At 37.3% G+C, this 25,783-nt stretch overlaps 1 protein-coding gene across 1 annotated transcript in view; it reads left to right on the top strand.

Annotated features, from left to right (window-relative positions):
• Nucleotides 1-25,783, top strand: part of THADA (THADA armadillo repeat containing) — a 167,690-nt gene that overhangs the window by 66,842 nt on the left and 75,065 nt on the right. Inside the window, exon 30 of the mRNA XM_067293137.1 lies at nucleotides 9,277-9,445. Within this exon, the coding sequence (XP_067149238.1) occupies nucleotides 9,277-9,445 (169 nt within the window). The remainder of the gene's footprint in view (nucleotides 1-9,276; nucleotides 9,446-25,783) is intronic.

Here is a 25,783-nt window from a genome sequence, read left to right as displayed (position 1 = left end):
GCTGCCTTTCCTTAAAGGAAAAACCTGTAATAACAGCATGTATATGCATTGTATTTAACATTGTATCTAACAGCATTTAAAAGCATTGTATTAAAATGATGTTTTGTTTTGCTGCCATCCTTGAACCTTAAATACTTTTTGGGGAACTATTTTGAACTACATTTATTGCCCACATCATTAGTTAGCTCTGCCTTTATGCCTTGTTACTCCACTGAAGAGTGCATTTTGGGGCTTGTGTTTTTTGTTTTTTGGTTCAGCATAGTACCTGTTTCCTGTAATAGATTTTTTAAAAAGTTTTTTTGGTTAAAACTTCTAGACTTTGTGTTTGTATTTTCATGACATCTGCTACTTTTAGAAAGGTACATATACCAACAGAATAACTCTTCGACAGTGGTCACACTTATTTAGCTCGTTCTCTTGTAGTTATTTAACTCCTTTTAGAAGATGTGGGTAGAAAAAACTAACAAAATATGTAGAGGAAGAACTTGAAACATTTAAGAGACCCTTATCATAGGGCCTCCTCCCTGTTAACTCCTGTTAGTAACTGTACTTGTAAAATGGGAGTGGTGTGGAAGACAAACATGATGTTTTCTAGGTTTTCTTTCCACTGACCTTGGCAGTAAGTACTGGGGGTTCTGATCTAAGGCTAGGATAAAATTCTTAAATCTTTCTGACAGAAAATTATATTGGACATAGAGATATGCATTTTCTGATTGGTTACTTAGGAAAACATTGGTATTTTTTAATGGTTGCCAGGAAACGATACTAAGGATTCTGCAGGGGAAAATGTACATATTTATGATATAGGTCAACATGACATTACTGACTGTATTTGTGTGTGCAGCTCTTATGCACTTGCTCTGTAAATACCATGATTGTTTTCGTTTCACTCTGACTGCATTAGCGGAATACATACAGGTGATTTACCTGGGAAAGATAAATGTAATTCCTTCCTTGTGAGATATTTTCCCTTCCGCAGGAGCAGATGAACTAAAATAAAATTTTTTCCTAGTCATGTGGTTGTTCTTTAGAAGGTGATAGTGAAAATTACTGTGAAATAATCACTTGGAGAGGATCAAAGAGGAGGCATGATGCCAAATGCCCTATTCATCAAGACACTAAATTTTATATATTAACCATTCCTTTGACTCGCTCAGTGTATTGTGTTATATAACATGTCTATATATGCATATAATTACACGCTAGCCCAATGCAATTATGACATTTAATTGCCATATTTTTGCTGTGAGACTTTTGGATTTCTAATGCAGTAGCCCTCTGTCAAGGATAGCTACTGCTTATGCAACAGAGAAAGAGGAAGGGTGCATATAAAACATAACTGATCTTCAGAATCTTCCCAGGGCTCTACCCTCAAGAAAGGGGCATTCACTTGTTGATCGGAGAGGATGAACAGAATTCTTGGTGTGTTTGCAAGCGAACGGGCAGTTCGCTGAACAAAACTGTGTTTAGCAGGAAGAATTCTAATTAGGCTTTTGAACAGTTTCCCTTAAGCCAGAGTGGAATTTTCCATCTAGTGGGAGTAGAGTTGTGGTTGCTCTGACCGTGCTGAGATGAATTGTACAATACGAGTAGGATTAAATGCTACAAGGACAAACCTCAGTCTCTGTGCACATACTTGCTACTCCCTGCTAAACTAGGGCATTTAGCTGCGGTTCTATTAAAAGTCCTTTCTTTTCCTTCCCCCTTGCAGATGTTTTATTTGGAAGGGAACACTTTGATTCACAACTTATTACTTCATCTAAATTTTTTTTGAAAAACAAGATTTTTTTTTTTATTTTAGAGCTAGATATGTCCACTTCAGTGATTACTTTCTAAGATGAAGGAATGTACAGAATGTTTTTGATTAGCAAGGGAGGTGCTCAGGAGGTAATGTTTTAAGTATGAAATGAAAACAATCTCCCTTTCTCCTCCTCCTCCTCCTCCTCCCCCTGTCCAAAAATCTCTAATCTCTTCAGAATGATTCAAATTTGAGTTACCTTCTGCCTTTTCTGGTACCATAGCATTGACAGAATGTTTGTTTACTGTTAAATGTTTTGGTCTGAATCCTCTGAAAGAGTAAATTGGTATTGCTACAATGACTTGGATATTCTTACCTCCTTGAAGTCTATCCCTTTCTAGGAGTAGGAATTCTTAATCACTTAAGCAGTTTTTTAAAAATCAGCTTTAAAAACTCCTGGGTATATGTGCCTCATGTTCCACTTGACAAAACCATTTTTAATTCTTAGTGAAATTTCCCTTTTAAAATATTGTCGAATAGATTTCAAAGCAATGTTACTTCTGGGTGCGTGATGTTGCAAGTCACTGAAGAAACTCTCTGTCTGAGGAAAAATTAATTAGAAATGTGAAGATTTTTCCAAGAAATTAACATATTTATGAAGTAGACACTACTTTCTTGTTCAGAATTTTGTAATTTGCATCCTTCTGTAAAAACAAGGAGCTAAATTCAAAAATCCCTTCATGAAGAGAAGGTATGTGGTGTTTTTAATTGGCAGCCAGGGTAAGTAGTGGTAGAAAGCACTAGTCCTTTGCAGTTTGTCCCTGTTCTTCCCCCACCCCCATTATGGTACTATTTTGATTTTGCACACTAGTGAACTCATCATTAATATACAAGAATAATTACTTTGACTCTCTTAGTGAATGATGGACACTAGAATGTAATGAAAGCAAAATTATATACAATAAGGAAAAATTTTCTGTGGGTTGGGGTAGTAAAGAGCGTTATCAGCTGCTCTGTTGCCATAGGCTGTTCCTAAAAGGGCCCTTAGGGAGAGAGAAGTAAAGGAGAACTCTGCATCCACTAGGAACAAACTGGCATGCAGCTCAAATGCTATCATAATAGCTATGGTAGGAAAGCTCAATAAATCTGTTATTTAGGTGGGCTGGGTGCAGTTGCTGCAGGGTATGCGCATTTACATCAGTCTAGTTATCCCCTCTCTTGGAAAGGGGAAATAACTGAAGATGTCTTCATGCCCTTCTTGTCGGAAAGGACTGTGTGAAACTTTTTCTAATATACTGCTGGTGAAGTCTGCTGGCTAAATTTCTTAAATGTATTTGGCTGAAGTGGTGCAAGATGTCTAGAGTACCACTATGATCTCCTTCCAACAGCAGTGCTGTGACGCTGGTGATGAGTAGCTGGTGAGTGGGCGCCCTCTCGGAGCAGCAGCAAGACATTCCCTAGGGTTAATCACTTCATTCTGCAGCTTTGTGGGGCCTGTGTTCTACCTCTGCCTGTTGCCTCTGGGGTGCGGATGGCGTTCCTTCACCAGACTTTGTTTTCTTGGTTTTTTTGAATGGTTTAGACCAGAGAGACTCTTTAAGTGTAGGGATATGTTACTTTAGGGATTTGGATTTTTCTTTTTTTTTTCCTGGTATGCAGTATGTGACTTCTCGGTATTCTTAAATTAGTTAGCACAGATTTACATTTGCGAGTCTGTTCCTCTGCAGGAAGTGATGCTGGTTATTGTCTCCAGTTTTTTCAGGCTTGGGAAGGAGCCAAAAATCTGCGGAGGCATGAGTTATACCTTTAATCCACACATGTAATGCAATTTTCTATGTTTCATTCAGTAGATAAATACAGTATAAATTTTGGTGAATTCTAGTTAAGAAATCTTTTTTTGAAACTTAACAGACGCCAATCTAGACTGATGTGCAGGGTATGGAAGATTTTTCCTTAAAGTTTAAAAGCAAACTAAGGGTTTCTGTTATGAAGGATCAGGCTCTTTCTGTGAAGTCTGAGAGGTTCATTGCACAAGGTATACATTACGCAAGTTGTCCTGTACAAAATGCTATCCACAAGTTAAGTATTCTCTCAGATATCAACAAGCTTAAAAAGCGATTTTAAAAATGCTGTCACTCAAAATACAAAGTTTTGATAGAAATACTTACATGAATTGTAATCTCATATCATTAATTTTGTTTTGCAGTTGTTTGGTGGCAAAAGTATATCAAAGTCTATCTTGACAAATATTTGCTTGAAATATAAAAATAGACCTTCAGTTGCACTCTGCTTGATCATAGTACAAAGAAATATTTTTTAACAGTTTTCTGATTAGTAAGATGTTTGAGATCTTTCTGGTATAATGAAACAACCTAATGATGTTAAGTAATTAATGTATTTCCTAAATATGGGTGTTTCAAACCCTTATTCTTAATATATTTACATTATCGTGCTGTCTTGCCATTGACTGATTCATATCAGGTTCTTTGATTCTTTCCTGCTAACTTACGAAGTGCCATTCTGATGCAACTTTCCCTGCTTTTTTATCTGCCTGTTCTTTTTTCACTTAGTTCACAAATTCCTTGCCTATTCCTTTCAGTCTTTATTGATGTTTACTTCAGTTCAGATAAGGAGGGAATATTATTGCAAGAGTTAGCTTTTGTTTTTGGACAACAAATTCAATTGTATAGAGATGCATAGATATAATTGTGATCTTTCTCTCATAACTCTTATATACTGTTGTTGCAAATCATTCAGTTTCTATGTTTTAAGCAGTCTGTAAAAATGTGTATTAAGTGAGATTAATCCACCTTTATTTTAGCTTCTTAGGAAAAGGAGCACATGAACATGAATTCTGAGTCAGAGTTGTGTCTATAAAACTGTAAGAGCTCGCTTCTGATTTAAACAAAAAATGTCTTGAGAAAAAAGACCCAAGTATTTAGTATTCTAGAAGATGCCATGAATATAAATATTCACTGATCAATAATGTTACTTGTGTTTGGGATGGGGGTTGTTTTTTTGAAAAGGTTAATCTTTATTGACCTTTGTTAATTAGTCTTATGGCTCTGTGTTGCGTTAAGTAACTTTAGTTAAACTGTCCATCAGGTGTGTCTGGTCCTGTGCCATTGAAGCCCTGTGGCAAAACTTGTATATGCTTCATAGGCATTGGGTCTGGGGTAAGATGGAGTAATAAAGCAACAAAATTAAAATGTAAAGTCAAGCATATATCTGTGAGACTTCGAAATTGGCAGTTGTATAAGTTTGCAACCTTAATGCCAAATAAACACAAGAGAAGGGGGAGTGAGGGAGAGCTTATAACAAGATACCTCCAGTTTGTTTGGGAAGAGCTTGATTGAAATAATTCTATATCTTCTTAAAACTTTTAACTAATACCAAAACCATTTCTTGAAGTAGAACGTAACTGGAAACATTACTGTTTATCTATGTTGTTTAAATACAATTTCCCTGACTTTTGTTTCACATGTGTGCAATTGCATATGTGAATTTAGTATATCATCCTGCATCTGACTTGTGAGCAGTTAACTGAATTTCTGTAGGCAAAACACCAGTAGCTTTTGATAAACGGCCAGACTAGATTGCTGAAGGGTTGTGTTCAGTGTGCCTCTTCTGCCTTTCTCCTCTTTTTCCTTTATTTTCGTGTGGCCTAGCATCAACAAGAGAATTAAAACTTGCCTGATTTCAACTGTCATTTCTGTAATATAGGCAATTTTATCAGTGGTCTTCAAAGTGGGAATGCCTTTTTGTATTAGGTGAAGAGAACTGCATGTGCTTGTTGCAGCTTTCTTGCATTGAAACAGCTGCTCTTGATTACAGTTGTTTGTTAAAAGCATATTGCTAGGGTTTTGTATCAAAAGCACTTTTTTTTTTAATGTACTGTCCAGTCAATATAACTGTTTAGAATTGTTGTCTGGAATAATTTATCTCGCATCAACCCTTTGAGAGTGATTCCTGTCTTGGGATTTAGGACTGGCTTGGAATGCTTCCATTTCTTGTTATCGTTTTTCTCAGTGTAATCCTGATTGCACTGGTTGCCTTGTTTCGCAACAGCGTTTGCAGGAAGGAGCAAGAAAATGGAGAGATTAATGCATCAGTTAGGCAGAGGAAAGTAACTAAGTCATGACAAACTACTGTAGACAGTGATATTAAAAATGCCAATGTTATTTAAAAACAGTCTTGGGCTTGAGAAGAGTTGGTATTGGGAAAGCTCTTTCGCAACAGGCTATCCACTTTTGGTGGTTTTGTGGGAAGGAAAAGTCTTTGAGAACCCAGATCCTTTGGTGGTTGTTGTGGGTCTGATAGTAATTTTTGAAAATCACTCTTGTTGCATTCTTGTCTGCAGTTAGCTGAAGCTTTCAAAAATCATCACAAGAAGTTGAGATTTGATTTATGATTTCAACTTTCTTTTCATAGAGTTAAAAATAATGATAGAAGGAATATAGTTTATGTTCTTTGTTGTGTTTTTTCCTATTTTGGTAGTAGGTGGTGTTTGTTTCTTTCCATGATTCTGAGTTGTGAATCATCATAGTAACTTTTCAGATGCTGACAAAGTCAAAATGCAGTTTTGAATGAAGGGTGTTTAAAATCTTCCTTTTACATGACCTTGAGCTGAGAGCAGGTTTTCCCCCCACCCCTGGAATGGCTTGAACCAAATACAGGTGGAAAGAGGCTCTAACCTCAAGTAGTTTGAACAAACAGTTAAATAAACCTCAATTAAAGTTAGCTACCTGGAGATATTACTTGATTTATTGGTAGGGAGTGCAACAAAAGAGGTGCAATTTAAGTCATTTCAACATGTGGTACAGTGAATCTCCATGTGAAGGGAAAATATTTCTATAGGTCTTAGACCGTAGGAGCAGGTCTCCTGGGCACTGCATGAGTTCTCCGGCAGCTGGGCTCATGTGCAGGAGGGAGGAGGATGTTACTGTCTCCTCAATGAGGCTCCTCAAAGAGGCAAAACAGAACCTGATTTGAGGATCCTGGTTAGGCTTCTTTGTCAGGAGGAAAACAGTAAGCGGCTGAGGTCCTCTTGCAGAACAAAACTTCGGGGCATGCAGAGAAGTGGAAAATTAGATTGTCCGTAGTTCTGAGAATTGCGCCTTTTGCCGTACATTCAGTGTAAATGCTGAGGTGCAGAGTCTCTTATGGACCCAGGCTATGGCAACTAAGAAAACTACCCTTAATGTGGAATTGTTTCTGTCAGCCTAAACATATAGCACTCACTTTTATTCCCTTAATAAATTTGATAAATAACAATGTGGAATAAAAGTTGATATGGAAAATACTGCTTTTTCTATACATGTATAATGTATATGTGATAATAATTCTTTTAAAAAGTTTGCAAGAGGACAAAGTTAAAATCAAGTTATTTGGACCTTGTCCTCAACTCCATTTTTCTGTTTATTACCAGGAAAAAAGCACACAATTCCATTCTAATGACTTGCATTGTGTTTGAGGAGAAAAACCCCTCTGAATCATGTGTTTTGGGAAAGTACCCTTGCACAAGTTGGAGCAAACCCTGGCATTTTTCCCATTTTCCACTCTTCCTTCCGAAGAGATGTCAGATGCCTTGGGAAATCATCTTTGTAAAAGGTCACAAACAAAATAAAAAGCATTCTTGAATATACAGTTACGGCTGACTGAAAACTAAGCATTCACAACAGTTGTCAGTATTACTTGTTTGACAAGAAGCATCTATGTATGAGAATTTCTTGGTTAAGAAAACATGTTACAGCACAAATGCAGGAATGGTTATAGATGAATCACTTTGCATCAAATTTAAATTTACTGTGTTGTAGAACTAAAATTTTTGTTTTAAAAAAATAGTTTTTTTTTTCTTTATTAAGGACTAAGCCGACTTTCTTCCCACGTCTTGTTAATGCCGAGTTAAAGCTTTTCCATATGGAAAAGCCTACAGTTGTGACTGCTCTGCTTTCACATCCTGTTTTGAAGAACAGCTGCTCCATGCATTTCCTGTTGCCTAAAGATGGTCTTTCTAAAAATAATTCCCTAAGAGGGAAGAGATGGGGAGACAGAGGATAGAATATGCTGCCACACTGTGAGGGTGATACTGAATGCCAACAGAAGGCTAGTGCAGGGGTAGCATGGCTCTGTATGCCCTCAAACCAATGTTTGTGTTTTTCAGGCATACTGTGGCCTACCATGAGTAAATTGTCAGAAATATTATGCTGTTTCAATTAAGCCTTTTTATTGTCTTCTATTCAAAACCCTGTCAAGTTGCTAGTTCAAGATGGAATCTGTTTTCTGTATTTCTTTGATGTGCACTAAAGTAAACAACCACTTTGGGTATTGATTTAAATTTGCTAGGGATATTTGAAACCTTCAAATGCTTTTAAATTTAATTTTATTTTTTAAATAAGTAGGCATGACTCTGCAGGGATGGTTTGGGAGAGCTGAAAAGTGGTTTGCCCTCTTTGGCAGGGGACAATCTTGATTACATGTGATATTATAAACCGACAATATGTAAGGAGCAATCCAGGAAAAAAAGGAGACGGAAGGACATATCTGTGGGTCATCATAATCACCTGGGAGGTATCAGAACCTAAGTTCTGCTGTAGTGTATTTTGCACCATCTAAGTCTTTTGGACATCCATTTCTAAGCCCTGTGGTAACCTCCTCCGTTGTCCGAGACTGCTGATGGCTGAATGGTACATGCGTTACAAAAATTGACACATGCAAACGTCATTGGCTTTGAAAGACTGGGCCTAGCCTACTTGATAAAAGTTTTTTATTTACTTCAACTCAGTATACATACTACTGAAGTAGTACATAGCTAGTTAAAATGTTAATATATATTTAACTATACAGCTATACTGCTTTATATATTTACAACTATACAGCTATATATACTTAACTATACAGCTAGTTAAAGTGTTAATAACATTAAAAGATTTTTAAAAAAGGTTCTTTTGCTCTGTGTTTTGTATGCAGTTTTGAGTCTTAGTTAATTTTTAGTAAGTAAAAAATATTTATTGTTCAGATACCCATCATACATAATAGAAAGTATTTTTCAATGTGTCTGCTATTTAGGAAACTGTTTCCGGCCTTTAAATATATTCTAAAAGCCATTGGGAGGTATGGCCCAAAATGTGTTTTTTTCTAAAACAACAGGATTAAGAACATTAAATGTAATTGATTTAAATCAAATTCATAATGTGTTTAAACATGACTGCTGTTTTGTAAGTAACATAAACACCAGGAAACACAGAATAGAATCATATACTTACCTGTTTCATGGCATAATTTTTTTTTTACTTTATATAAACAAAAACTTCAGAAGGAAAAAAGCTTCCAACATGGCTCTAGTTTGCTTTATTTTTCTGGACAAATAGTCCTTCACTATTGAGAAGAAATATTGTAGATTTGATTTGGGAGGAATGTGTTTTAGTTTTTATTACATAATCTTTTGGTTTTTTTAATTCATACCTAATCCAAATATTTACAGCCACAGCAGTGGATTACATCTGAATTACAAAGGAATATATTTCTCCTTTTTCTAGATGCGGGCACTCTCCAGTGTACCGTTCCCGTGATATGTCAGGTCGGGCACTTGTTCCATTTGTAATGGTAAATGAGGTACCGCAGACCGTACTGTCACTGCTGAAAGGGCTTCCAGACTGCACCAGTCCTTGCATACGACAGAATGCTATTCATGGAACACTTCTGCAAGTAAGTCTTGGTCTTGTTTTGGTTTTTGTCATAGTTCATAGTCAAATAACATGTAAAGAGTTGTGCCGAATGTTCACATGCTGTTAAACCATGTATGAAGGCTGCTTTTGAGTCGAATCTCTCAGGTGATAGATGTGGAATGCAAATATCAAAGGTCATTAGAAGATTGCAAGTTGTAAAATAACAGCACCTACATTTCCCATAATGCTTCGTCTCTGGAGATTAAAATGTTTTGAGAGCAAATATCTTTATAGATCTAAACAGGTATTTACAGAGAGATTCATGTGACTTGCCCAAAATCAGAGCAAATCTGTGGTAAAGCTCAGCTTCAGAACTGCAAGCACCAGTAATATCATAGCTGTTGAGGCTTGTTACTTTCCTGGATATTTACATATCACTTCATTTGCTCTTCCTGCTATACCATCAGCTTCTTGTCAATTTGCTGTGCAAGTTGCGATAAGCTTTATATTGTGTTCTGGTGAAAACATTCTGGAGAACAGCTCACTATCAGTCTGGAATCAGAAATTTCTTCATTCCTCATAAATCATTCCTTTGGTTTATGGCAGTTGGCTCAGTGTGTTTGATTTTTAAGCTATCATGGTAATAAGTTACCCATTTTATTGCCTGTTTTTCACAAGCAATCCTCCAACAAAGCCATATTGTACATGTTCAGCTCTGTTAGTTTGCCCCAGTTTGTAATCCATCTTGGTACACGTTCCCATTGTAAGCTGTTTTTTTTTGTTTAGTTTTTGTTTGTTTGTTTTTTAATCCTTTCTAGCATATTACTTCCCCTTTAAAATCATGACCTTACAGGAAACTTAGGTTGGAGGGAAATGAGTGAAGTCCTTGTTGAGTTGTTGCTGTCAACTTTACCTGTACCCCTGACATACATACCAGCTTGTTTCTGGTGTATATTGATGTGAATTAGATGAAGAACTGATAACTCCTTCAGTGCTTTAAAAGTTGATGTCTTCTGTTTTCATTTTATTTCTTCCAAAATGGAAGTTTGATGCTTAATGAAGCATGACATGTCATGACATGATTTGGCTGGCACTTGGGATTGTCGAGGTCGTCCCAGTGTGTGGGTTGATTCTGTCCAGTCTTTTCTGCTCCGAGTGCCAGTCCATGCACCTGTACACTGGCAAGTGCTTTGCCCTGTGAGCTGCTGCTGCACCTGAGGAAGGGGACTGCCATTGCTGCATTCCCCATGCAGCTCAAAGGTGTGTCACAAAACTGGGATCCATCCTGAAGTGTTAGAAAAAGTCGGTTTTTCTCACAGAGAGAGTGAAGTGCTTTGTAATGAGAGTCTGCACTGGCTGTAGTGCACAAAGCCATTGCACTCTTTTTAGCGACCCAGTAGAAAAATATTAATGGAGGGATGGTTCCTAAAGTGCCCCAAGGATGATTTGTCTTGTAAGCCGGTGCTGCTAACCAGATTGTACGTATAGGTCTAGTTTGTTTGTTTATTTTTTTTTCCACACCTGTGAGTTGGGAGATGGTCTCATTCTGTGTGGTGGAGCATTTGGTTTTTGGTTAGTTTTGAGTGAAGTCCTACTGTTAGTAGGAGCTAGTACTGCAGTTCATCTGCTGCACCAGGGAGAGACTGCTGACTTGAGAATAAAGGTTGTGCAAAGTCTTCATTTAATACTTAATCAAATTTGGTTTATGACTGAAATGCTGAACTTATTGTTGCTAGTCAAAAATAACAAGCATTCATAAGAAATAATGTAGGGTGATCAAGACGTGCAAGAAGGGAAGTGGCAGTGTGTGTTGTACCTCTAAAATACTAACGCTAGATACTACAACAGATAATTGGCATGCACCTGCTGCAAGCAGTAGTACAAAGAACAAAGTATTGTGACTTTCAGAGGTGGTTGGTGCATGGTTTCAGTTTCCTTTTCATCTGTGTAAGATGGGACTTGAAAAAGCTGCTGCAAAAGTTCATGGAACTGTAGGTAATTGTTATGTTACAGAACTACTCATTAAAGCATTGCTTCTTTGAAGTCTTACTTAAGGAAAACTTAGATTTGACAGTGTTCGAAACTGTTTGCGCTGCATTTCCATGACACAGTAGAGAAGTTAACTTCCTCTTTGGTATAAAACCAAGATGAAAATCCATATGGAAAAGAGTAAGTTTGTACAAAACTCAATAAAAATTAGATTTTTTCCATCAATAGAAGAACAATGTCTTATGAAAAGGACATTCAGTTAATTTCATTTAGTTTATCCAGTCACATTAGTCAAAAGCTGACTAAGTTCTTTGCCTAATTGGTTTTTATTTCAGTGTTCATATGCTGTCAAATCTTGAAGAGGAAAGTTAGAATTATTCAGGCTTAAACCTTATGTGGCAGTGTGAAATGTAATAAATTTTGAAGGTATATATCAGTTATGTTTCAATCATAGTTATGCAATCACTTAATCTTTTCCAAGCCAAATGTTAATTTATAGAAAGATCATTCTGAAAAAGTTCAGAATGGAGTGCTTGTCCAAACATAGCCTTTTTTTTCCACGATGGTAAGATTGACAGAAAGTATTTTTGATAGTGGATACAAAAGTGTTTAACCTGAGCTATCTGCATTATGTGACAGCACAGCTGTTGTTCCACAGTGTGATAATTGTGGCTCAACTCAGGTATGAGTGTGAAGGTGCATGAGGATAAAATGATCTTATGGCTTACATCTTCTACTTAAGAATTCTTTTCAAGAAAACTTCTTTTTTAATGAGTAGTTGTATCACAAGTAAATGTGTTGACTTAAATGAGACAAAGAAAAACCTGTTCTGTGTCTGCTTTATGAGTGCAGTTTCTGCTTCTCTCTGTTATCCAAACTGGCATAACTTGTAATTTGGAAGAAACTGCAGAAATCTTGTATTGGCCTTCTTGAGTGATGGAATATTTCAAGTTCTTTTTTGTTTTATGATCTAGTTCTACAGCTGATCAGCTGAAAGAAAGTGCTGGTCCAGAGCTTTATCCCGAGACTCCTGGAAGTGTATCAAAGTCTGTAACTTGGGAAGCCTTCATATTTGTGGGGGGAAAACTTTGAGCTTCTGGTAGTTGTCAAGGATCTAACAATAGTTCAGAAGGTTGTGGGGTATTCTTGTCAGAAGATAATCTTTTTTTTTTTTTTCTCTCCTTTTTTTTTTTTTTTTTTCCAACCCTCTGCCTCTTTGGGGTTGGAATTCCTACAGTATATATTCCATTTGTTTAAAAATGATTCAGAAATTCAGGTTGTTTATGGAATTAGGTAATGATTAATTCAGAAATGCTGTATTCGATGACCTGCACTTACTACTAGTAATTTGAGTGTTCTGATTTGACTGTAGTGATATTTGTAAGGCATGCAGGTAGGGACATCGACTGCTCTCTCACTTCATATCTACATTTTTGATCTAAAAGCTCTTCGGAGTCAAGAATTAGTCAAGACCTCCAAGCATCAGTAAAGCTCAAGGTTGACTTCAGTAAACTGAGAATTCATAGGTAGAGATCACATGGAAGCAAGCCTTAAGAAAAACAAGGAATGATGGAGACTTGAGAATTCTTCAGAGAAATGATACCAAGTGTGTAAGTAGGAATTAGCCTAATGCAGAATAGATAGAAAATAACAACACATTAGCTTGGCTAAATTAAGAGTTCATCATTAATTCATCAACTCAGTCAAATATGAGCTTAAAAATAGGAAACTACTTTCTAATGTTAAGGACACATTAAATTCAGCATTTATGAATAGGTTAGACAGATCTGCCAGGAGATATGTTATGTATATGACCTTGCCTGGACCTGGAAGATGGACCTGGAGAGATTCTTCCCAGTCTCCCCTCTCTTTTTCAGTTATTCCTTTATCTTGCCAGTGACTGGGGCTACCATCCTGAAGCTATGCAGAATTTGTATCTCCATCAGTCTGCACTTGGTTAATTTTTGTCTGCATAGATTTGTTGGTAAAACACTCATAGCTTTTCTTGTTGTACATCATCTTCTGTAAACCATCAAAATTTTGATGTCAGAAATATTCATTTTTTCATTAATATTATAGATAAAGGGGTAAATATAAGCATGAAGGATTGGGAAGAACTGATCAATAGTTTGAACAGTTTTTTTATAATGTTAAGATAGCATGTTCTGTAGGTCTGCACCTTATATTGAACAAAAGTCTGTTCTTGTGTCAAGGTAGGTGAGCTTCTGGGCATACCGGTGGAAGAAATCCTGGGCCTGTGTTATTCCTGACTGCTGGCCTATGTCATTGCCTATATGACAGAGTAGATGAATTATCTGTAGGTCGCTTTTAAAAAACACAAACAGCCCCCAATCCCTCTCAGCTGACTGCTTTAAATAGAAGTTTTAGGAAGCCTGGCATGGGTTGCCCAGAAAACAATTCAGCACCCATAATTCATCCAGTTGATTACTTTATATATGTAAATAACTAAATAAATGTGCTGATTATTTTTTATATATATACATACACTGTATATACCCACAGTGTGTGTGTGTGTGTAGTTAGTTTTCTTTTTAAAGTTCCCAAATGCCTGAACTTTCAGAGTGATTTGCCAAGGAAAGCAGATGTTTAGACTTTTGTTTTTGTTTCTGTCTTGTGAGACTATGTAATATGGTTGTTGCTCGATTTCCAAGGCTGTGCTATGAGCATAGACCTGGTATCTGATTTTTATTAATACAGTAGAATAACAGCACTGTGACTGAAGCTTTCAGTCATAGATCTGCTCTCATTAGTTTTGAGAAACATCTCTCTCATTTGTGCATTATTAAAAAGCTTGACTCTAATGAGAGTGTACATACCCTCTCAAACTGTTCATTTCAAGAGGATTTCATTGGACTGCTGTAATTAATCATGGAGCAGATGTAATTACTATTAAGATTTATTTCTTTTTCAAATGAAAGCATCTGCACATCAATTAGATCGTCATCTGGCATGTTATCAGTCTAATCCACCTTTCATTGACTTCAGCAAGCCTATGATTATGTATTTTTAGATGATGCAGGATCAGAGAAGTGAAGATTATTAAAGGAAGCGTGTTTTCGTATAAGCTTGCGCATTGTTTTGGACAATTTCTCGAGGTCTTGTGTGGATTATAACAATGCAGACAGTGTCTAGTCTGAGATTGGTATAGAACAGTAGAAAGAGTTTCATTTCTTTTATCTCTGTCCTGTTCACTCTGCAGTCACCTCATTTTGGAGAGATTTTGCATTTCCTTTGGCATCTTTTGGGCACAGATTAGGAGAAAAGAGGATGCAGTAAGTTCTTCTCCCCTATTGCTTGGTGCTCGAATATGAAGAGAGGGAAGTACACTTTGTCCAGATGTGTAGAGCAGTGTGCGTGCTGCCTCCATTTGCTGGGGCCCCCTCAGAGAGGGATTGTGCTGCCGAAGATGCAACTCCTCTTGGAAGTTTCCAGTGGGTTGTGCAGCAGCACATGCTGGTACAAGGCACAATTTCTTGCTGGGAGCTGCTTTGTTCATGAAGGTTGTTTACATTTTTTGGGTATTTTGCATGAGCAATCAAACAACTGCATAGAATAGAATAAAATAAAAAAACCTCTGCCGGCCTGTTATGTCTTTGTGGGAGGATCACAGCAAGTCACAGAAATTCTGCCTGGTCTGATGTGGTCCCTGGGGAGGTTTCTCTCTGTTCCCCTGCCCTTCCCTCTAGGGTCTGTCTGGCTGCTTTTTTTCCTCCTCACTGCAGTCTTCCCACTTCTTGCTGTTACTCTCAATTCTCCTCGTTTATCCTGAAATTTGCTCTCTGAGCATATGCCACTGCTTCCATGCCAGGACAAGAGCAGTTGCTCTTCCTCTCCAGGGGGTTCACGTGACCTTTTCTTAAAGAAATATATAACTGAGTACAAAGAGATAAAACAGATAATTTGTTATGGTTTAATGGAGGGTTAAACTTTCGTGAAGACAAAATGGAAGTTCAGTTCTTTAATGTTGGTTGTGCTGTCATCAGTCAGTTACTTTTCACAAACTGTTACTCTTGTTATTCAGATTTTCTCACACACTGAATTTTTCCATTCCACAAAGTCCTGTAGTTTCAATTAGCTGAATCAATATTACAGCAGTGGGCTGGTTCAAAGAAGTGTTTAATTTTTTATCTTCACTAATTCAAACAGTTCCTTTTGGTATGCTAATGTGAAGTCTGGTGCAAGGAATGTTGGTCTGAGTTTTGGGGGTTTTTTTGTTTGTTTGTTTTGCTTTTGAAACCATTAGCACTGTTGCATCTTTCACAAATATTAAGAACAGACTGAGTCACATCAAATTAGTCAGCTGTGTGTGACAGAAAAACTAGACTTAATAGGAGATGCAGGACTTCATCGTCCTTAAGGTTAGTTTTAAAGATTGTTTCCCACTGACTTCAGTGGGACAAGAAATTAGCAGTTAGTATTTTACGGGGAAGAGCAGCACCTTGTAGAATTAGACTCATCTTTCTGAAAATACTCTACAATGAAAGAACACAGAATCCTTTTACTAGAAATGCGATAGGATGGTTAAAAACCAGCATGAGTAGATGACAGATTTCTCCCCCGTCTGTACATGGCTTTCATAAGTGTTTCACTCTTCTTGTTTTTTCTTCCTGGACTTACTGGTTACAGCAAGATTTGGGTGATAGGAGAACTTTATCTGCATGAACTTTCTGGATATGCTGATGTTTTGAATATTATGGGGGAGAGGGAAGAAGTGCTCTAAGGGATCGTTGGAGACTTCACTAAAGCAGCAAGAAAAACAGGACAAGACCGTAGCTTGAGAACAGCCATACTGGGTCACGTGAAGATTTGCCTGAGTCAGTATGCTGTCGCCAGCGAGGACTGATTGCGCAAGCATGGGAAAAAGAGTAAGACCAAACCAGCATCTAGGGAAGCATCTGAGTGTGCTCTCTTAGCTTTGAGCATTCTTGAGCCAGAGATGTATGGGTGTGACTTGGTGGAAGATAAGAATTAAGCACATAGTTGCGGTGATAAAAAGATTTTTTGAAGAAGGTTACTTTGATAACTTTAGTATCAGTATGTTTGGTAGTTTAATTATCCAGGACAGTTGTATTAAGACAGCTTGTTGTGGATGAAAGTAGGGCCTGGGTAATGAAGGTGAATGCCTTTTTATTTCCTTTGGGAAGAGGAGAATTTTAGCTTGAGTTGCTTCAAAAGAAGGTGGCACTTCAGGTATTTGAGATTACTGCCGTTCTAATGTTTTATGAGTTTAATACTTGGACACTTACTCAGAGGAACTACAGACAATTTAAATGAATATGAGCATTTGAAAATAAAGAAGAACGATGCATGGAGAAGAGCTAGTGAGCAATCAGAGAAGCTTTATCAGGGGGCTGAATAGGTAATAAAAATCCACAGACTCCAGTGGCTGGTGTGTGTGTATGTGATGACAGAAGACAGATTAGCCAGGTGTGTTTTGAAGATCGTTCTTGGATGTTGGTCCTTGTGGCCAGGTTAAAGAGAGAGGTATACTCTCCTGAAGTATAGAGGTATACTGACCTAAAAATCCTGCATGTGATTTACCAGCATGGGTGTCAGTGACCATATTTTCCTCTGTTTTGTTTTGAAGACAAAGGAGAGTGTGAGGGAATGAATGGGGAAGTAGCGTATTGTTTGCTTGGTTTTATGCAGTAGCACAGAAACACTGACTATTGTGAGTTACTTTATATTCGGCTTGGCAGGAATGTTTAAAGTGTAGCAGTTCAACATTGGCTTATAAAAACTCAATATAGTAAACAAATGTTATATTATCTACAGGTCAAAGAAATAAACCTGCTATAATTAAATGTTTTCCAGTGAAACTTCCTTCCAGCTGTTTCTCTTCTGAGCTCAGTTTTTAGTGTCCAAGATAAGCCTTACTTTTAAGATTAGTACAAAGAGAAAAGAAATATTGATGTCAAGTTAAAAAAAAAATATATTCACCTGTATATAACCAGCAGTAACAATAGTTTTCTCATTTCTTATATTGTAAATTTTATTAACTGTTACATAGAGTACACTGATATACATAAGGCATTAAGCGTGTGAGAACAAAGATTATTTGTATTTTCTAGCTGTTATGCAACAGAAATGCAACTTAATTCCAAGAATGGGAGCAGACAGCCTCTGAGAGAAAATCAGTGATGAAATTTTGCCAGAAGTTTTCTCTTCCAGCTGTTTTTTTATGTGCTCATATGGTACTGCGCTAATTAACTAGACAGATCTGTTAGTTGGACATTGCTTTGAAGTTGCTTTTACTGTAATTAATCACGTTCCCAATATTATCTCTCTGACTTCTGAAGACGTCACTAGTTTTTGAAATGGCGTAGTCAGATCTTACAACTCTGTCTTTTTATCCAGTTTTTGCTTGGTTGTTGAGCTCCTTGCTACAGCTCACTAAGTATATGCAGAGGTGCTGTTGTTGTGAACCTAGCATCTACCGCTTTAAAGTATTAAAAAAAAAAATTGCTGATTTTAGTAGAGAATAAGTAATATTCAACAGTTAGTAAAAAGAAGGCTGCTGCTGTTTTTAACTGGGAGGTAAATGTAATGAGGGCTACTATGGGTTGTGCTAGGGGATGGTGTGAAAGTTGTCCCCTCTGGAAAGCCGAAGGGGTGATGGTGCTCTGCCTCTCTCTGCCCCACACCCCAGGTTCAAGGCTTGCTGCAGGGGGCCTGGCAAGCTGTTCCTGTGCAGACCTTTTGCCCTCCCCGATCCTATGCACCTAGTACCACTCCTGAATGACTAAAACCTCCTGCAACGTAGGCTGCTAGCAAGCCTAGTGAGAGATTGCTGTGTGGCTGTGTGCGCAGCCATGATGTGTCACTACTGCAGTATGTCTTGGATGAATGTGCAGTGACCAAAAACGTTAAATACTGATGTGGTTACACAGAAAACTTTTTATTAGATGTTAGATTAAACTAAGAAAAGAGAAACCCTCCTGTAGGCATAGTTTTTTGCAGTGGATAGATGTTAGAAACAAATACTATTGGCACAACGTCCTACTTCTTCCTATTTAAATCTTTCTGAAGAGAGTTGAGCTATTTTAGGCATTGGATAGTAACTTGATTTAGACCTCCCAGAACAGCAGTTGTACTTTTGTGAAACTTAATTTTTTAAGTGTTTGGTTCTATGCTGAAGTACATATTTCTTGCACCTGTTTTGTATTATGTATCTTTAATAAGTATCTCTCCTGATTAGTCAGGAAGGCAATACTATCTCTGTGCTGCAGACAAAGGATGTTTTTACAGTTGGGAAGGGAGAAGTTGAAACTTGTGAAGTGTACTGCAGATAGAATATTCTCCTAGGTGGTGCAGTGCATTAATGGAGCACTCCACAGAGTTCATTTTTCATCTCCAAAAACATGTTTTCAACCCCACCCACACAGGACTTATTTTCTCTTTCTTTTGATCTGGAAACCGTGCCTTTAAAACTTTCAGAGCCAGAAGAAAGATAATCCTGGATACAATTCCTGGATACACTTTTAAAAATACCCGTGCATGATAAGTTCTGACTGCTTGAGGATGTATAGAAAATACTTATGAACAATGAGGGCTTTTTAATATTCCCTGTATTTTTTAAAGTTCAGGCTATATTGAGAAATGTGGGAAGGTGCTATTTTTTTGGTCTTTGGAAGTTTTCTCAGCCTATTTAAAAAGCAGAAGGATACCCTGCCTGAAAGGAGGGGAAAGCTGAAAAATGGCATATGAAAGGATGTTGAATGGGAGAAGTGAATGAAGAGAGACAGGTCATTTTAAGTAGATAATTACTCAGTAAAGAGTTATCTATACTAATGCTTTTTACCCCTGTTCATTCTTTGTTTTATTAATGTAATTATTTTAGAATATCTGCATTTTGGAAATAGTAATCATTATGGTGCTAGAATTTCCTATGAAAAATTTTCATATGGCTAGGACTTTTCTGTTTGAAATTTTTTTTACTCAGGCTCTAAATGGCTTTGAGTCTGAACTGATAACATACTTTGGAAATTTATTCCTCTGTTTTTGTTTCTCAGATGTTACTTATTCATGGGCCTGAAGAGGATGGGAAATGGATATCAAGGCTGAGAAAGGACAGTAGAGAAATTTAACTGGCATAAAGAAACTTCATGGGAGAGGGAGCTTATGTGAGGGCAGGACTAACAAGAAGAAGCTGTATTATACTCCTATCTAGGTTTTTTATTATTATTATTACAAGGTTTTGTTTTTAGGTTGGGGCTATTTTCAGAACAATTTTCTATTAAAAAATGTTTTTCACTGTCTAGCACAGTATGTTCCCAACTCTGGAGCTTTTCTATTAAAACCCCTGAAGACTTACGTGAATTCTGAGTTGATGGTCGAAAATGCAACTTCCACTGGAGCCTCAGGCAGCTCTTAAACTTGAAGTACCCTGCGAAAGTTGTCAGGCCCTTGAAACGGCCTGGTATTGTCTAACTGCAGAAGAAGGCAAGGGGGGCACTGAGTGGGTGATAGGGATGCTTTAAATTTATTACCTGTCAAGGTCCCTCCTTTTCCCTGTTCCTTCGTTCATAGGGAGACGGTTCTAGTTATCTCTGCTGGATCATCAGAATTGCCTTGATGTTTGGGAGTGTGGAAATCTCCCATGTGGTTTCAGCCAAACACAGAATGAATGAAGCTTCTGGAGACATGATAAGCAGGTGCTCCTATTCTGTCTGCCCTCATTCCTTCTCTGACTTTCCACCCTGATTATCTTTCCTTGGTTCCTCTGGCACTGTCACGCTGAACTCTCTCCCTTTCCTCCTGCCATCTCTTGTTTCAGGTACTTACTCCTCCGTGTCTCCACTCTGGACTACATCCTTTCTTTAAGAGTGCTCCTGACTGACTCTGTGTTGGCAGCTGCTGTCCTGGTGTGTTGTTGCTTAGTTCAGTAGGGTTATTACCCTGCTTTCAAAGATATATGTCAGATGTTTCTATCTGTATATTCAGTTGTATATAAAAGTGTATACTTCAGATACAGAAAGTTTTCACATCTGTAATTAATTTTTTTTAGTCTATGCTTTTGACAGCAGATCCCTCTGGATTGCAATGGTCCATTCTGACCTATTTTTCTTGTGGAAAATAGGCAGGGTTAATTTAGCTTATTTTATTCTCAAAAATAGATACAGGTATTGCCATACATTCAGAAAGGTCTTTATGTCAAAAATGGCTGTTGGGAAAGCTGTCTGAGCTTTAGAAATCAGATTTGTCCTTTTTGATATAAATGCATCAAAAATTAAGAATAAAACTTCTGTATTGTTACCAGAAATCACATAGGAATTCAGCACTGAAATATGTATGACCTAAATCAAAGATATTGAGCACTTACAGTTCATATTGAGTTTAACTTCAGTACATTGGAAGTCTCTTAGCTTCCTTTCCACTGTCTAAATATATGCGTTCATTTAGTTTTATGCTATTAAATTTGATTTTTTTATTCTTCAAAGAAAAGAGTAGTTTAAGGTAGGAAAAGCCAACTCAGAATTTCTCCTGTTCCTCACAAAACCTTTGTATACCAAACTAAATGCCTGTTATGTACTTTTGTCTCACATTTGGATATTTCAAAATCATTTATTCTTCTCTGGTTTTCTGACTGTCTTTTGTCATTGGTAAAACAGACACCACTGGCAATTAGAACAGGAGACTGTGAAGAGAACACTAATCACTTATTTGCGAAGCAAAAATAAATGTAGCTATTCTTGTGTGTGCGTTTGGCTTGCTTCTCTGTGTTGTAATGTTTTGAATTATTTTGTGCCATAAGAAATACCAGCTAGAATGTTTGCTCTTTGAAACAGAGTCATTTTTGAACACCGATTGACTCAGAATAAGACAAATAGGGGAAAAAGTTTGTATTGTCAGCATTTTAAGTGAAACACCCATGCACTTCACGTTCTTAGGGCTATTATTCTAACACAAAAGTAATTCATACCATCATGGAAACATACATGCGTGCCATGGTGATGTTGCTATTGTTCAATCTAGAGAATATCACCTACTTCCAAAAAAGCCTCAGGAAGATGTAGAGGTGCATGTAGTAACAGTCTGAAAGACTTCAAATACGCATGTTGTTGCCAAATAATTGTTACTGTTTCCTGATATAACCCATCTAATAAAAAACATATGCTGTATGTGCATATGCTGTGTTACAGCGTAAAACCTCAGTCTGCAGATGGTCTTGAAGCATGTCCAAAGGACAGGAGTTTGTGTAATTGTCTTTGGGTAGATTTCAGAAGGGAGTTGTTGAGCAGGTGGGATTTTAAGCTTTCAAGATGGTATTAGTGTCATTAAAATAGCAACCTTAAAAAACTGAAGTGCATCAAATGCTTCATTTAGGATATCCAACAATAGAAATGCCTCTTTGGGTCAATCATTTACACTTCTGAATAATATTATGAGAAAGTACTTCAAAATTAGTCAAAGTTAGATCAATTTCACAGATAATGGGAAGCAATGGTGTAATAATTTTATGACTGTAGTTATTTTTGCTGGGGTATTGTACTTTGTTAGCAATATAAAAATGATATTACAGCATCAGGCAGATTCTGTTGTCAAAACTGAGAGAAAAAAGTCATAAAAGCCAAAGTGAGCATTTTATATTTACTTAGTTTTAACATCTGTAAAACACGGAATCTTGGTGCTTACTGATTACTGGAAAGAAAAAAAATAATCTTTGCATCTTTGTACCATGTTTAGCAATTAAAAGCATAATATTGTTTTCCCTGAAAAAATATGAACTGGTATTAAAGAAGCAAATGCAACTACAGAGTAATATTACCCTAGTAGAGAGTTGTTTCATGTTCTTCCTTTTTCATTTCTCTTATGTATAAGAGCCATAATGCACTCTCAGATGGGTAAATGTTTCTCTTAAATAAAAACCTTTCAGACAGATGCATCAAATATACAGCATTGGCATTTTATGCCCATCTGACAGAAGAATGAATATTTTTAATGATGTTTCAAGCTGTTTTCAGTATTGTACAAGGTGGTATTTTGCGAACAATTTGACAAGTTCATTTTAAATTGTGAACTTCATGTTCATGTTGTCTAAACAAGTGATCTCATTCTAGATACATGCTAACTCAAGTTACAGATGTTGTTAAATTTAATAGGACTTGCTTTTAAATTCTTACTGTGGTGACTTCTTGTTTTTTATTGTATAGTAGGCTTTTATATTGTCAGTCAGACTTCTTCAGAAACAGAGGTGGTGTAGCCACCTCAGCTTCTGATACTTTTTTCCACCAACTGTCTGACCATTTCAGTCTTGCTAATGTTTTCCCATCAGCCTTCTGCTTTCGGAGTGGTATTTATTAGGAAGAATTGCATAGGGCGACAGGCAGGAGGAGGTTTAGAAGTTGAGTCAGTCATATATATGTTTTCATGCAGTCAGAATATGAATGGGGCTTCTAATGACTCTACCTGTGTGGGTGAGTCCTGTGTTTTTTTAAGAAATAACTTTGTTATATAGAATTACAGTGCCCTGGTTAGCCAAGAGAATGCTCCAAACAATTGCAAGGTTGCAAATTGCGTAGTTAAGAAATACAAGCATAAAACACGTCAGTGGCGTCTCTGAATGATGGATGATTCTATTCAATCGTGGTGTCATAAGTCATGAGAGGGAAGCATATATAGTTACATGTATTCATAGCTATGAATTCCTAGCGAAGCTTGTTTGGGTCTTTTTTCTTAGTTCACTTGATTTTTCCTGGGAAAGAAGGAAAAGTTGGGTTATTTGGGGAGGCAAATACTGTCTGTACTATTTGTATAGTGACTAAAACTGAGAACTAGGTGATAAATTTTAGGAATTTGAAGTGCTTTACTTTCATGTTTTGTTATACATTTTTACTTAGTATTGTCACTCATTGTATACTGCCTGGCTAGCTCAGTTGGTAGAGCATGAGACAATGTTAGCTGAAGGCAATCTGTTCACAGAACTTGGAAGTGAATATCATAATGTAATCAGTAAGTATTTTACTGAGGACTTTGACTTTTTCATCTGCCTAACAGAAGACTTTTACTCTGTTGTTATCTTTCGCTAACTAGGAGAGTGCTTTTCCTCCTCAACTTAAAAAGATGGACTCCCCTTTTGCAGCTAGTTGATCATTTTTAGTATATTGTAAGGCTAACAAGACTAATAAAGTGCACAGAAGATGGTTAACTGTATTTTGGGGGAACGTGGAGGGGGACAGAATTTGGTCTCAAACAGAGTTCCCTTATTTTTCCAAATACAGTTAATTTGTAAAATCTGTCAAGTCTCTGTTTCAGCAAATGCCTAGCTTTCTGGATTCAGTAACTTCTGACTGAATCATCTTACTAGTTCTTTTTGTTGCACTCTTCTCCAAATTGAAATATTTCAAAGACTTGAGTTTATTTGAAGGAATTATACTTTATACTACTGTATATGCTTTACTATAGTTTTTATTTCTGTAGTAAATTTTACTGCTTCCAAAAAAAATCCTGTATTATGTGATGAGTCTTCTAGTAATTCAACATAAACTGTCAATACTGAACAAAATCTGATGACCAAGATCTTGGACATGTTATGGTCAGGATTTAGGGTAGGGTATGGCACAGACACCTGTTGGGCTCTAAAAGATTGCAGCATTTTGATAAGATCTGTGTGATGAGGAACCATTCTGCATTACACCTTTTTGCAGCCTTAGTTGTAGTTTATCACAAGTTATGAGTAAAATAACAGGAATGTATGGCTGAGGGGTAATAGTGGCCTCCCCTCACTCCTTTGCTGCAGAATTCAGATAGTTAAATGACTTAAAACTGCAAGCCCCCACTGAAATCTGTGCTTAAATCCAGATTAGTTGATCAAGAGGTGGTAAACGAAAAGCATGTTTCATCTGTTAACTAATGAAACTGGTTATTTCAGTTGCTGTTATTGCAGTGGCAGCCACTCATAAAATGTGAAGGTAAGGAGACACGGGCTCTTGAGTGGTGGATCAAGATGAACCCAAGCAGCAGCAGATTGTTACTGCTTGCAAAGAGGAAAGGCATTGAAGAACTCATTGAGACACTGGTCACCTTCTGTTTGGCTTTTGTGTGATCTTTATTTGCAAGAAGAGGTATGAAGTATCCCGATAGTTCCTTGCATCACTGATGCAGAATGGGGTTAAGCTGCCTTGAACAAATCCAGCTTGTGGTGAGATCTGTCCATTGCCTAGTCGTTGCTCTTAATGCCAGTTTTGAGGCTTTAAAGCCTGAGGATTTGTGTAGGCTTGTACTCTGCAAACACCTTGTGACATGGCACAGAAGCCCACATCCAGCTGATCATCACGAACCTTTTGCTGGGTGTTGCAGCTGCCACAGATCAGCTAGAAGGGGTTCTCCCTGAGCTGTTTCAGTAAAAAGGAACACGATTTGCACAGGCAATTTAAATTGCAGGCCTTTGCTAACCTACCATTTGTGATTGAAGAGAGCTGAGAGGGTCTTTACATTAGAAGCCTGGCTGAGAGGTTTGTAGCCTTCAGACTTCAGCAGGCTGCAGTGCTGAATGAATGGCAGGCTGACGTGGTAACATCTACCATGGACACAACTGGATTCAGAGGGAAGCCTCTATGCAAAGCAAGTGGAGGATTAAGCTACAGCCACTCTAAAAGCTGTTCTTAGATCTGCAAGTCAGAGAGACAGCTGCACTCCTCTGGGATGATAAAATCAAAGACAAGCATGTGGAAATGTTCAAGAAAAGTGGTCTTGAATGAGGAAATGAGCTTGGAAGATCTTGCTTTTCAGAAAATCTTTCTGCCATAAAAATTGCCCCTGTGGACTTTACCTTGAGTCAAAAACGTATCTTATCAATTGCATGAGAGTGGAAAAGGGAAGGGGAAAATAATAATAAAGGTTTTCCTAAACAGCTTCTAATATTTCTAAAAAGGAAAGCACCATAAAATTCCATTGCTTTGCTTTAAAACTTACCTCTTACTGGTGGATTTGCAGAGACAGTGTTCATATGCCATGATGCTGCTGATTGTAAAACAAAGAGCACGAGCTTATCAGTGTTCAGGAAATGTTTGATAGCTCTGAGTTTGGCACTTTGATATGTGTAGGATGCTTGTTTGTCTGGAGTAAAAAAAAAAAATCCACAAGGTGATGAGGCTTTGTGGCTGATTAAAATCAGAAGGAATAGTTGAGTTTTTTCAGGGAGGTATATTTGGTTAGCTGAAGTTTGGGAACACAAGTGAAATAGATTGCAGCTAGAATCCTAAGTGTTCATTTCAAAGCATAGATGCAATATTCATTAAGGTTGTTCTGTGGTTATGTAGTTAGACCTTTCCTTGCCCTTAAGTTTACCTTGGCTAGGGCACTTGCAGTTAAATGGCACTGTGAAAATTACTGGAAAACATTAACATTAACTTGTTATTGTAAGCTG

This window comes from Apteryx mantelli, chromosome 3 (assembly GCF_036417845.1).
Source record: "Apteryx mantelli isolate bAptMan1 chromosome 3, bAptMan1.hap1, whole genome shotgun sequence".
Taxonomy (NCBI): Eukaryota; Metazoa; Chordata; class Aves; order Apterygiformes; family Apterygidae; genus Apteryx; species Apteryx mantelli.
This window is presented reverse-complemented; position numbering and strand designations above follow the sequence as displayed.